Source organism: Hylobates moloch, unplaced genomic scaffold, assembly GCF_009828535.3.
Source record: "Hylobates moloch isolate HMO894 unplaced genomic scaffold, HMol_V3 SCAFFOLD_10, whole genome shotgun sequence".
NCBI classification, from domain to species: Eukaryota; Metazoa; Chordata; class Mammalia; order Primates; family Hylobatidae; genus Hylobates; species Hylobates moloch.
In genome coordinates this window covers 25,432,132-25,446,112 of record NW_026652285.1, presented here as the reverse complement: position 1 = coordinate 25,446,112, position 13,981 = coordinate 25,432,132, and the positions used below count along the sequence as shown (strand labels likewise).

Genomic DNA, 13,981 nt, shown 5'->3' with positions numbered 1-13,981 from the left:
GGAGTGGACCAGGCAGTGCTGCCAGGCTGCTCTTGATGGGGAACTGGCTGTCCTCTGCTCTGAAGCCCAAGAGACCTGAGATAGGCAGCTGCTGGGAGGGCCTTTCTGGTGATGGAGGTCCCCACCTCCAACACACTGTCATGTGTGCTGCCTGTCAGCCAGAGCCTTGGCCCTCTAGGGAGGAGCTGGTGTCAGATTGTTCTCCAGACCTGCCTGGTTCTGGTGTCTCTGCCGACTGGACATCTGACACCAGAATGGGCCTGGATTTGGGGTCTGGGAAATGGGTTGTCTTTATGTGATGGTGCAGCCAGAGTACTGAGCCTGTCACTACCATGCTTCTGGATTCCCTGAGGGCAGGCGGGGACCCCAGGCAAGGGGATTATTGATCGTGGAGAAGGCTAATGGGACTTGAGACAGAGAAGAAAACAGAATGAACCCCGTTCCACTGACTAAGACAAAGAGGGCATGAGGTTGCAGTTTTGCATCTCCCCCGAGGACATGAGAGCTACAGGCCCGATGCACTTACTGAAGGGACGCAGTCTAGACAGGAGGAAGGGCTCTCTGCCTGCTAAAGATGAAATCTTGAGTTGAGAAGTAAGAGGGAGAAGTGGAGACTGAGCACTGACTCTTTGATGAGGGCCATCCTGTCCGGCAGGGAGGCCAGGCAGGAATTGCTGCCCTTTGGGGAGACTCCTCATTTGTACCTTTTGGGAGAAGAGCGACCTGGCAGTGAGAGGGAAAGGCATCTGTGAGCTGGCCCTGTGACCCCTGTGAAGAGGAAAAGCAAGCCGTGTGGCTGGGCAGGTCACCAGGGCTTGTGTTCCTGCAAGTGACACTGAGCGGCCTCTCCTGGGACATGGTTGAGTCTGGGGACTTGGAATACCTCATTGTGAAGCGACTTCCTCTGCCAGGCCTGAAGGGAAAGCTCGTGGACCACTCCCCTTTGCTCAGCCTTCTGGCATCTTGGCCAGGGGCCAGCAGGGCAGGAAGCTCAACTTTCTTTTTTTCTTTCTTTTTTTTTTTTTTTTTTTGAGACGGAGTCTCTCACTCTGTCACCCAGACTGGAGTGTAGTGGCACAATCTTGGCTCACTGCAACCTCCACCTCCCGGGTTCAGGTTATTCTCCTGTCTCAGCCTCCCGTGTAGCTAGGACTACAAGCGCCTGCCAGTACGCCCAGCTAATTTTTTTTTTTTTTTTTTTTTTTGAGACGGAGTCTAATTCTGTCGCCCAGGCTGGAGTGCGGTGGCGCGATCTCCGCTGACTGCAAGCTCCACCCCCTGGGTTCACACCATTCTGCCTTAGCCTCCCGAGTAGCTGGGACTACAGGCGCCCACCACCACGCCCACTAATTTTTTGTGTTTTTAGTAGAGACGGGGTTTCACCGTGTTTGCCAGGATGATCTCAATTTCCTGACCTCGTGATCCGCCCGCCTCAGCCTCCCAAAGTGCTGGGATTACAGGCGTGAGCCACCGCGCCTGGCCTAATTTTTGTATTTTTAGTAGAGATGGGGTTTCACCATATTGGTCAGGCTGGTCTTGAACTCCTGACCTCAGGTGATCCACTCACCTTGGCTTCCCGAAATGCTGGGTTTACAAGCATGAGCCACCGCTTTTGGCACTCAGCTTTCTTTCCTCCTCCCTTCTCCTCTTCTCTTTTCTTTCCTTTTTTTTTTTTTTTTTTGGTTTGTTTTTTGAGATGGAGTCTTGCTCTGTTGCCCAGGCTGGAGTGCAGTGGTGCAGTCTCGGCTCACTGCAACCTCTGCCTCCCGGGTTCAAGCAATTCTCCTGCCTTATCCTCCTAAGTAGCTGGGACTACAGGCATGCGCCACCATGCCCAGCTAATTTTTGTATTTTTAGTAGAGATGAGGGTTTCACCATGTTGGCCAGGCTGGTCTTGAATTCCTGACCTCAAGTGATCCACCCTCCTCAGCCCCCCAAAGTGCTGGGATTATAGGCGTGAGCCACTGCGCCCGGCCTTCTTTCCTTTTTTTGAGGTAGGTACTCTCTCTGTCCCTTAGGCTAGAGTGCAGTGGCAATGATCACAGCTCACTGCATCCTTGAACTCCTGGGCTCAAGCAATGCTCCTGTGCAGCCTCCCAAGTAGCTGGGTCCACAGGTGTGCACCACCATGCCCAGCTCATTTTAAAAGTTTTGTGTAGAAACAGGGTCTTGCTATGTTGCCCAGGCTGGTCTTGGACTCCTGAGCTCAAGCATTTGTCCCATCTCAGCCTCCCAAAGTGCTGGGATTATGGGCATGAGCCACCATGCCCAGCTGAAGCTCAGCTTTCTGTCTTTCCCTACTATGGAGACAGTAGCAGGGACCAGAGCAAAGTTGGAACAGGGGCTTGGCAATCAATAAGCTGCTTATTTAGGGAAGACTCCTCCTCTTCCTTGACTGAGAAAGTAATATCTGGCTAGGGCAGTGGCTTACACCTGTAATCCCAACCACTCTGAAGGTTGAGGCAAAGAGGATTGCTTGAGGCCAGGACTTTGAGACCAGCCTGCCAGCCTGTGCAATATAGCAAGACCCCATCTCTAAAAAAAAAAAAAAAAAAATTAGCCAAGCATGGTGGCATGTGCACGTGGTCCTAGCTAGTCTGGGGGCTGAGGCAGAAGGATTGCTTGAGCCCAGGAGTTCAAGGCTGCAGTGAGCGATGATTGTGCCACTATACTCCAGCTTGGGCAACAGAGCGAGACCTTGTCTCAAAAAAGAGAAAGATAATAAAAAAAGTAATATCTGATCATTGTAAAAAATAAAAATAAAAATTGGGGGCCGGCCGCGGTGGCTCATGCCTGTAATCCCAGCACTTTGGGAGGCCGAGGCGGGCGGATCACGAGGTCAGGAGATTGAGACCATCCTGGCTAACATGGTGAAACCCCGTCTCTACTAAAAATACAAAAAATTAGCTGGGCGTTGTGGCAGGCGCCTGTAGTTTCAGCTACTCTGGAGGCTGAGGCAGGAGAATGGCGTGAACCCGGGAGGCGGAGCTTGCAGTGAGCCAAGATTGCGCCACTGCACTTCAGCCTGGGCGACAGAGCGAGACTCTGATTGAAAAAAAAAAAAACTGGGAAGTTTAGAAAAGTTTAAGAGAAAAGAAAAAAAGCGCCCATAATCCTAAAAGGCAACTTTCATTAAGGTCTCTTCTTCTCTTTTTTTTCTTTTTTTAAGACGGAGTTTTGCTCTTGTTGCCCAGGCTGGAGTACAGTGGTACAATCTCAGCTCACTGCAACCTCTGCCTTCTGGTTTCAAGCGATTCTCCTGCCTCAGCCTCCTGAGTAGCTGGGATTACAGGCACCTGCCACCACTTCTGGCTAGTTTTTTGTATTTTTAGTAGAGACGGGGTTTCACCATGTTGGCCAGGCTGGTTTCAAACTCCAGACCTTGTGATCCACTCGCCTCGGCCTCCCAAAGTCCTGGGATTACAGGCACGAGCCACCACGCCCAGCCAAGTCTCTCTTCCTCTTTTCTTAGCATCCTTTTGTTTTTTTTTTTTTTTTTGAGACGGAGTCTTGCTCTGTCCCCCAGACTGGAGTGCAGTGGTGGGATCTCAGCTCACTGCAAGCTCCGCCTCCCGGGTTCACGCCATTCTCCTGCCTCAGCCTCCTGAGTAGCTGGGACTACAGGCACCCGCCAACATGCCCGGCTAATTTTTTGTATTTTTAGTAGAGACGGGGTTTCACCGTATTAGCCAGGTCTTGATCTCCTGACCTCATGATCCGCCCGCCTTTGCCTCCCAAAGTGCTGGGATTACAGGCGTGAGCTACCGCGCTCGGCAACATCCTTTTGTTCTTTAGCTTTGATCTTGATGAGCTCATCGTCTGTATATAGTAACTTTTTTTTTTTTTTAGATGGGGTCTCACTCTGTTGCCCAGGCTGGAGTGCAGATCTCGGCTCACTGCAACCTCTTCTTTCTGGGCTCAAGCGATCCTCCTACCTCAGCCTCCCAAGTAGCTGGGACTACAGGCACACGCCACCACGCCCAGCTAATTTTTGCATTTTTTTGTAGAGACAGGGTTTCGCCATGTTGCCCAGACTGGTCTGGAACTCCTGAGCTCAAGGGGATTCACCTGCCTTGGCCTCCTAAAGTGCTGGGATTACAGGGGTGAGCCACTGCACCCTGCCTACAGTAACAGATTTTAGCCAAACCTTTATTCCAATCCTGGTTTTCTGTCATGTGTTGTACAATAAACAGATGGATCTTCCCAGGAGGGGGTCATATGTAGGGATCCTTGCAGAATCACACCCCAGGGAGTGGGCCTCAGTCAGCTGGGGTCAGAGCTGCTATTATTGAGAAGTGGGCCGCTCCTGGACCCCAGGCTGCCCAAGCCCCACTGGTGGTGGTTGGAGGCAGTGGAATGAGAGTACTTGTGTATTTTGCGTCACCAACACACGTCATCCTTTTGTTGTTGTTTCCTGGTGTGGGGTGAAGTGTTTTTCCATTCCCAGGAGTCCCGGTTTGGGGTCGTCTGCCAGTTTGGGAATCTGCCCACGGGGGTCACCAGCAGGGAACGGAGCTCCAGCTGGAGCCCTCTCCAGGGGAGCATAGAGGTCCCTGGGTCGAGCCACTTGGCCGTGGCATTTCCCTCTCCTACAAATCCCCTTCATTTTCCCACCCGGGTTTGTTTGCTTTGGGAAGGAGCCCAGAAGGAGGAAAATAAACAGCAGCTGGGTCGGCAGGCCTGAGCCTCCCCCAGGCCCCAGCTCATCCTCAGGCCACAGCCCGGGCTGCCCTCCAGACTGGAAGTGAGGGTTTTCCTCCGGAAGCCTAAGACCAGCTTCTCTGATAGCTCCTGCTTTAGTTCTGCCCTCTTGGAATGGACCAGCTTGCTGATGGAGACCACAGTGTCTGCCAGAGAACCTCTAGTGTGCAGGAGGTTCCGTCCTGGAGCTGCCAGCCAGAGGGGAGAGGCCTCCTTGGGCAGCCCCAGCCTGAGAGGGAGACAGGCCCTCAAGGAAAGCCGTCATGTCCGTCTCTCTGCACTTTCTAGAGTCTGTGTCTGTGCTTGGAACTGCTGGCCAGACCTCAGCAGGAGCCAGGGACAGAGTGGGGAAGGTGGGGGCTGGAGACCCTGCTGAGCCCAGCTTCCCCCGGGACTGCTATGTGGGGAATGTTCACGCCTGGCTGTGCAGCTGCGCCTGGCTGTGCAGCTGCCCCTGGCTGCAGGAAGCAGCATGGACTGGGCATGGGGCAGCCAGTGTCTCCACCTGGCCTGAGCGAAGTTCCACTTCCCTTCTCCTCAGCCATGTTCATTTCACCTCCCCAGGGCCTGGGAGGCAGCTCCTTACCTAGTCCCCATCTCAGGGGTCAGAGAAAGCAGCCAGGGTTCCCCCAGACAGACTGCCAGCCACCTTACCCGATAGGTCTCTGTGCCGGCCCTCGCCTTTTTAAATTTTTATTATTTTTCTTCTTTTTTGAGACGGAGTCTTGCACTGTAGCCCTGGCTGGAGTGCAATTGGTGCGATCTCGGCTCACTGCAACCTCTGCCTCCCGGGTTCGAGTGATTTGCCTGCCTCAGCCTCCCAAGTAGCTGGGATTACAGGTGCCCACCACCACGCCTGGCTAATTTTTTGTATTTTTAGTAGAGATGGGGTTTCACTATGTTGGCCAGGCTGGTCTTGAACTCCTGACCTTGTGATCCACCCACCTTGGCCTCCCAGTATGCTGGGATTACAGGCCTGAGCCACTGCGCTTGGCCCCCTCACCTTTTTTTTTTGAGACAGGGTCTCGCTCTGTTGCTAAGGCTGGAGTGGCGTGATCCTGGCTCACTGCAGCCTCAATCACCCGGGCTCAAGTGATGCTTCAGCTTCCAGAGTAGCTGGGACTGCAGGTGTGTGCCACCATGCCTGGCTAATTTATTTTTATTTTTTGTAGAGATGGGGTCTTACTACATTGCCCAGGCTGGTCTCGAACTCCTGGGCTCAAACGACCCTCCCACCTCCGCCTTCCAAAATGCTGGGATTATAGGCATGAGCCACTGCGCCAGCTGGCTTCCGCCTCCTCTGCCATTTCTTTGTTCTTCTAGTATGAGAATGCATGCCTTTCCTGTGGACAGAGGGCTTCCAGAGTCAGAGTGACAAAAGAAGTCACTTGATCATCTCCATTTTACAGATGAGAAAATGAGGCTTAAGGAAATTGAGCCCCTCTCCTCACTCAGAATCCTGTGCTCACCCTGTCACTGTCTGAGCCTGGGGACCTGTGTCTGCACAGGATGCTGGCCTCTAGCCTAAGGAACCTCTGGGGGACCCAGCCCTGCCCTGCTCTGCCCTGCTCCTCTGTCCCTAAATGCAATGCTTCTGAGCCTGCTTCCAGCACGGCCTCTGGGGTAACCCTTTCCTGTCCTTATTTCCAGGTGTCTTGGCACTTGGTGCCCTGCAACCCAGCCTAGATGTGCCCCTTGCTGACTATCCTTGGCAGGTGCTGGCTGGGGAAGGAGCCTGGTGTAGCTCTGGTGGGGCTATTTTTAATGTCAGGGCTGGGCCACACTCTGCCAGGTCAGTTGTGGATTTAGGGTGCCTGGTGCCAGCCCTCTGGGTTGGCTGCGCAGAGGAGGAGGCAGGAATGAAGGGTAGGGGTGCACCCAGTCTAGCCTTATTACTTGCTCACACTTACCTGGTGTGGGCCCTGTGGGGAAGGGTCCTCTGCACCCCCTCTCCAGGGCCCGTCTTCCTTCTTCCTGTCCTTGGGCTGTCCCTACAGTCTCTGATCTGGCTTCTTCCTCCCGTGCTGCTAACAATAGAGCACACTCTAAACAAAGGCCCCCCATTCAACTCAGAAACCTGCCCTGTCTCTGTCCCTGCCGTCTCTGGCTGGGGTGAATGGGCAGGGCCCACATCTGTCTCTTTCGCTTCCACCCTGGCTCTGTCCAGGGGCATTGCGGGAGGTCTGACTCCAGGTCCAGGGTGGAGAGGGACAAGACTGAACTGGGTGTGGCCCCCTTCACCCTGGGAACTGTAAAACCAGCACTTTTGTTTCTTGTGAGAGAAGTTCCCTTGTTCTCCTGGGCAGTAGGTAAGGGGAAGGGTGGGGCTGGTTGACAGTCCTGCCTGAGGTCTGACTTTCGGCCTTCCTGTTGCAGGAATAGCTCCCATGACCCCTTCCTCAGGAGGAGTTCTGGAGTGTGTCGTCTCTCTGAACTGGTTCCCAACTCTGACGTTGCCCATCCCCAGCCGTCTTCTGTCTGTCATGGGAATCCTGGTTTTTTATTCCTAGAATCTTAGACATCAACATTCCTTTGAGATCCAGGGACACAAGGGCACTCAGCAAGTTTGTGGCAGAGCTGGGACTAGAACCTGGGACTCTTTTTTTTTTTTTTTTTTCGAGACAGGGTCTTGCTCTGTTGTCAGCCAGGCTGGAGTGCAGTGGCGCGGTCTCGGCTCACTGCAACCTCCACCTCCCTGGTTCAAGCAATTCTCCCGCCCCAGCCTCCCAAGTAGCTGGGATTACAGGTGTGCACCACCATGCCTGGCTAATTTTTGTACTTTTTAGTAGAGACAGGATTTCACCATGTTGACCAGGATGGTCTTGAACTCCTGACCTCGTGATCTGCCTGCCTCGGCCTCCCAAAGTGCTGGGATTACAGGTGTGAGCCACCGCGCCCGGCCTGAACCTGGGACACTTGATTTGCAGCCGGGTGCTCTGCAAGCACCTTGGTCCCCTCCTCCCCTTGGCAAGAGGGCTCAGCTCCACTCAGGCTTGTCTAGTGGACTGGCTGCTGTTCCTACCACAAGTACTGCCATTTTCTCAGTGTGCAGGCACAGCTTCTTCACCTAGAAATTGGGAATAAAGCCAGGCACAGTGGGCCAAGCCTATAATCCCAGCACTTTGGGAGGCCGAGGCGGGCGGATCACCTGAGGTCAGGAGTTCAAGACCAGCCTGGCCAACGTGGGGAAACCCGGTCTCTACTAAAAATACAAAAATTAGCCAGGCGTGGTGGTGCACGCCTGTAGTCCCAGCTACTTGGGAGGTTGAGGCAGGAGAATCGCTGGAACCCAGGAGGTGGAGGTTGTAGTGAGCCAAGATCGTGCCACTGCACTCCAACTTGGGCTACAGAGAGGGATTCTGTCTCAAAAAAAAAAACAAAAAAAACCCAGAAAGAAAGAAATTGGGAATAATAAAACATCTGCCAGGGTTGCTTTGAGGGAAGGATGAGATTCACATAATAAAGGCCACTGGGCGTCCCCCACCCCCCATGGCATCCTGTGGCTTCTGTCTCTCCCTGGGTAGCTGTCCAGCCCTCAGCAGTCTCCTGGCGGTCGACCTAGGCTGGTGGGGGTGGTGAGGGGCCTGCTGAGGAAGTTCCTCAGCTTGACTGTGGTGGTCCCTTTAGACGTGAGGCTGGCAAGGAGTGACCCTTGTTTGGAGTGAGGTCCGCTTCCCTCTCCCTTAGCTGAGAAGCCCCCGGGTTAGGCGCTGTCTATGGAGGAGGGCCCTCTGGCTGGGATGCAGTGTGTTTATTAACCAGAGCTGCAGATGTCCAGCAGCGTCCAGATGTCGTTAGCCTTGAGCCCAGCAGAGCGGCATTCAGCGGGTTATTGCCACCATGTTTACTGGTACACTTGCACCTTCCTCCTCTCCCAGGGGCAGCTTCTCTTCCAAATTCTCCTCTACTCTCTCTTGGGACTCGCCCTTGGGGCAGGGAAATGGTTGGGGAAGGCGGCACAGCACGAAGAGCTCAGGATTTTAGCAACCGGCCCCCCCCCGCCACCCACCGTTGCCCCGTTTCCTGCCAGTGGCCATTCCCCTCTGCTGCTGGGGAAGGGGTGCCTGTGGAAAGGGAGCTGGTGGGGGGGCTCCTCCTGAAATAGCTACACTTACGAGTGCCTGGGAAGCAGCTGTGCACATCTGGCAGCCCAAGCCTGTCGTCTGGGGTCTGCCGTCTGGGATTGTGGGATTGCTTCTGTTTAATCACCCTGAAACTCTGAGTCACTAGGGATGGCGGGAGGAGAGGAATGAGGCAGCTGGGAGCCGGCCTGGCCCTTGCCTCTGCCTGTTCCAGGTATGCTCACGGCTGCCTGCCATAAAAGGCTGGGAGACCTGTAGGACCATTCGTCATCCTCCTGGAGGGTGGCATTGGGGCTGTCACAGGGAAGACTTATCCTTGGTGATCTTGTTCCTGGGGTGGGGCAAGGTTGCCCCAGCCACCCCACCCTCACCTGGTCCCCATCACAGTGAGACAACCTGGGTGCTGCCTGGTGTCATGGGTGGACCAGCGTGAGTTCTGCTTACTCGCTGAGGCTGCACGGGGATGTGCAAAGACCACAGACCTCAGTGCCCTCACACCTGTACTGGGTCCCAGTCCCAGCTCTGCCATTTCTAACCTCAGTTTCTGCATCTATGCGCGGGGGAACAGTGCATGTGCTTTGAAACCCGCCTATGAGCATGATGGTGTCTGTGAGAGGTCTGGCTCGTAGTAGGCCCTCATGGGATCATGGCGTCCATTCTCCCCGCAGCCTCTGACCTCTGCAGGTCAGTTCCCAGGACAGTGGAGCCAAACACAGACCAAGCGGGAAGTTCACCTCCCTGGTACAAAGTACAGCCCTGCTACTCATTAACCTTCAGGTGCACCTAAACCTCTGCAGAGAGAGGGGTTCCTAACAGCAGTGGCCACCCATAGGCCTGCCCCACTCCAGATCCCTAGCCTGGGCTCGAGGAGACCAGGAGGTAAGGAAGCACCTCTGGAGGAGAGGCGGTGCTGATGATATTGGCCGTGGCCTCTGAGCACCTGCTATGCACCAGGTCCTTGCAACCACTTCTGAGGGAGGTGGCGTGACCCCGCTTTACAGATGAGGACACTGAGGTTCTGTGGGGAGGGGAACTGCCCCAGTAGTGAGTAGCTGAGATTTGAATTGCTCTGTGGGACTCAAAGAGGCTTCTAGGGACTGGGAGGGCTGGGAAGGAGGGGGCCTTAGGGCCTGGACCTCAGGGCCATGTGTGACCTGCCCAACCTGTAGGAAAGCCAGATCCTGGAGTTTCTGAGGGAGCCTGGGGCGCTCCAGAGAAACCTGTCAGACCGCTTCCCTGCCCCACCCAGTTTCCTGCCCAATGGCTGGGGTGCCTCCTCCCTGCAGCCTTTCCCAGGGAGCCCCAGTGGTTGAGGGTGGGCCCAGGGGACCTCAGAAGCTGCTAGAGGCCCTGAGTGCCTTCTCTTGCCCCTGGGAGAGTTGGGTCAGGGCAGCAAGGTGAGTGAGCAGGGGCTTCTGGCGGCAGCTGGCCCTTTACTGTCCTGCCCCCTGGGGCTCATCCCCCTGAGAGGTCAGAGATGCAAGCCCAGGACACACACACGGCTCCACCCCTGGGGCTCACTGCTCCCAGGGTATCTCATCATGGGCAGCCCCTCCCTGGGCCCGGTGCCCTTCTGGGCACTCCCCCCATCCCCAGCCTGCATCCTCATTGAAACCCCTGGGGCCATGGTGATGATGTGGGAAAACAGGCAGGACTTGGAGATGGGCTGAAGCTGGGGGCTGGGCCAGGTGACTTCCTGCTTCCTGACTTCCTCCTTTGTGCCCCCAGTAGCCACGATGGAGGTGATGAACCTGATGGAGCAGCCTATCAAGGTGACTGAGTGGCAGCAGACATACACCTACGACTCGGGTATCCACTCGGGCGCCAACACCTGCGTGCCCTCTGTCAGCAGCAAGGGCATCATGGAGGAGGATGAGGCCTGTGGGCGCCAGTACACGCTCAAGAAAACCACCACCTACACTCAGGGGCTGCCCCCCAGCCAAGGTCAGGACCCCTGGGGACTATTGCATGGGGCAGAAAACCTGCCTGGGTCCTGGAGAGAGGTCAGAGTGAAAGGAGGCAGATTGTAGGGGGTCTCTGGTCTGAGGGAGGAGGCACGGCTCATGCTAACTAGGGGCCCACCCAGTCTGAAGGAGGAGGTGCAGCTACTTCAGGGTGCTGCATCTGGGAGGGTCACAGAATCCTCTTCTGTGAACCATCAGTAGGGAGGGGAGGGAAGGCATAGTCCCTGCCCTTAGGGTGCCTCCAGTCTGAAGGAAGAGCCACAGTCCTTGCCTTCTGTGAACATAAGAATCTGATGAAGACGTTGGGCGTGGTGGCTCACGCCTGTAATCCCAGCACTTTGGGAGGCTGAGGTGGGCAGATCACCTGAGGTCAGGAGTTCGAGACCAGCCTGGCCAACGTGGTGAAACCCCGTCTCTACTAAAAATACAAAAATTAGCCGGGTGTGGTGGCGCATGCACCTGTAGTCCTAGCTACTCGGGAGGCTGAGGCAGTAGAATTGCTTGAACCCAGGAGGCAGAGGTTGGAGTGAGCTGAGATTGCACCACTGCACTGCAGCCTGGGCAACATAGTGAGACTCCATCTCAAAAAATAGTAAAAAAAGAATGTGATGAGGAGGTATCACTGTGGCTCTCAGGGAGCCCATGGATGGCAGGGAGGACACAGCCCTTTGGCTGCAGGAGCCTCACGTTTGATGGGAGAGCCAGGGCCGTAGCCCCCAGGAACCCCCCAGGGATTCCCCTTTGGGTAGAGGGGTGTAGGTGTCAAGCCTGAGGGCCCCTCATTGGGGTTGGAGGGATACCAGGCCTCTGCTGCTGACATGCAGATAGGCCGAGGCTGTGGGACGAGTGACTGACTCAGCTCTGAGACTTAGTCTGGGATGGGGATGCCCCGCCAGCCCAAGCCTCCCCTGCCCCTCTGGGGGAGAGGAGTAGCCAGGCCCTAGAACTGTTGGCCACAGGTGCCTCCAGGACCCTGAACATGCCAGGGGATGGGCTGTGGGTGCTGGGAGTAGTGTGGGTGGACAGCGGCTGGTGGGGCTCTACAGAGCTCAGCCCTCACACGCCAGTCTCCTCCCTGATGGCTGGTAGGGGTAGCAGGGGGCCTTTTGGCTGGGCAGGGCCAGGCACTGTGTTGGTAGCAAAAAGTACAGCATCCAGGTGGGAAAGCCATGCAGCTGTCTCCTCCTTCCCGACTAATTAGAGGGTGGAACCTCTGCGTCCCTCTCCCTGGGGGCATCAGGACAGTTGCCAGGGTGTGGCTGCTTGGGCACCTGCCTGTGGGACGCCCAGACCCACCCAGGGGATGGAAGCTAGAGAGGAACCTGACGTCTCAGCTGAGGACCCAGCTCCTGCCCTCTGAACCCACAGCCCTGACTTTCCCTCTGATCTGCTGTGAGATGTGATGTTGGTGGTTCTCTGGGCCTCTGTTTGCCTGCCTGTATAGTGGGAGGATTGCTACCATTGGGGATGATGAGGGTGTAATTAGACTCCTGAGATTTCAGGGTTGAAAACAGACCTGATGGGTAAGGGAGGAGAATAGAGTAGGGGTTTGGGCCCCTGAGTCAGGCCGCCTTATAACCCCTCTGTGCCCAGTTTTCCCATCTGTAAAGTGGAGCCAATGATAGTACTTACCTTGCAGGGTTGTTGTCAGGTTATATGAGAAAATATAAGCAGGGCACTGAATTCACTGCCAGGCACACAATAAGTGTGCAAAAAAAAAAAAAAAAAAAAAAAAAAAAATTCCCGTGATGGACAGAACATGTGGGGCCCATTTTACAGATGAGATTACTGAGGTGATGGTGACTTCCCCAAGGTCCCTGGTGAGAGGTAGAATGGCCAGTCATGCACTGGGGCTTTGGGCTGTGCGAGAGGTAGCTCAGAGGACCTAGATGGGGCTGTCTGCAGCCTGCCCTGCTCCCCAGTGTCTGCCCAGGCCACTGCCTGCACTCAGTCCCTGTCCCCATGGCCCCCAGGTGACCTGGAGTACCAGATGTCCACAACAGCCAGGGCCAAACGGGTGCGGGAGGCCATGTGCCCTGGTGTGTCAGGCGAGGACAGCTCGCTCCTGCTGGCCACCCAGGTAGAGGGGCAGGCCACCAACCTGCAGCGACTGGCCGAGCCGTCCCAGCTGCTCAAGTCAGCCATCGTGCATCTCATCAACTACCAGGACGATGCCGAGCTGGCCACTCGCGCCCTGCCCGAGCTCACCAAACTGCTCAACGACGAGGACCCGGTCTGTGAGAGTCCCTGCTAGGGTGGGGGCCGGGCAGGGAGGGGAGAGAGCAGATGTCCTCAGGGGAGGGACATTGTAGGGGTGGAGGGAGGTTATGACCCAGATTCCCCCGTGTGTGACGAGTCTGACTGGGGCCCTCCTCAGCTCTGTGGAAGGGTATCCCGGCCCCTCCTTAGTGCTCACGTCCCCGCACCTGCCTTTGCCGTCCAGGTGGTGGTGACCAAGGCGGCCATGATTGTGAATCAGCTGTCGAAGAAGGAGGCATCACGGCGGGCCCTGATGGGCTCGCCCCAGCTGGTGGCCGCTGTCGTGCGCACCATGCAGAATACCAGCGACCTGGACACGGCCCGCTGCACCACCAGCATCCTGCACAACCTCTCCCACCACCGGGAGGGACTGCTCGCCATCTTCAAGTCGGGTGGCATCCCTGCTCTGGTCCGCATGCTCAGGTACCCACCCCTGCTCACTGCAGGACCTCAGGACCCCCTCTCACTTGGGCCTCTCCCCTCCCTTCCCTGGGCTTCCATAAATACCCAGTGAGCACCTACTATGTGCCAGGCAGAAGCACACCCCATCCGGGTGCTCAGTGGCTCACAGCCCAGCAGGGAACACAGGCATGTAAACAGGATAGGACACAGGCTATGGCAGAAGAGCATTGAGATTGCTCAAAGGTGGAATCGCTTAATGGCAGAGGACTGACAGATGAGTGGAGTTTGGCTAGTGTAGAGGAAAGGAAGAGTGTCCCAGGCAGAGGGAACAGCAAATGGAAAGTCCCTTGCAAACTTTCTGTTTCCTGGCCTCCTACAAAACGGTGATTGGCCTCATTTCTTTATTTTTTTTTTTTTGAGATGAGGCCTTGCTCTGTCGCCCAAGCTGGAGTGCAGTGGTGTGATCTCAGCTCACTGCAGCCTCCACCTCCTGGGTTCGAATGATTCTCTTGCCTCAGTCTCCTGAGTAGCTGGGATTACAAGCATCTGCCACCATGCCCAGCTAATTTTTTT

At 55.7% G+C, this 13,981-nt stretch overlaps 1 protein-coding gene across 3 annotated transcripts in view; it reads left to right on the top strand.

The window, feature by feature from the left end:
- JUP (junction plakoglobin) overlaps positions 1–13,981 on the top strand; it is a 32,705-nt gene that overhangs the window by 4,339 nt on the left and 14,385 nt on the right. For 2 of the 3 annotated variants that reach the window (XM_032163616.2, XM_032163614.2), the window contains exons 2-4: positions 10,512–10,727; positions 12,721–12,980; positions 13,191–13,429. In XM_032163616.2, the coding sequence (XP_032019507.1) occupies positions 10,520–10,727; positions 12,721–12,980; positions 13,191–13,429 (707 nt within the window). In that variant the 5' untranslated portion in view covers positions 10,512–10,519. Of the gene's footprint in view, positions 1–9,591; positions 9,663–10,511; positions 10,728–12,720; positions 12,981–13,190; positions 13,430–13,981 lie in introns of those variants that run through there. The other variant, XM_032163617.2, reaches the window with a different exon arrangement.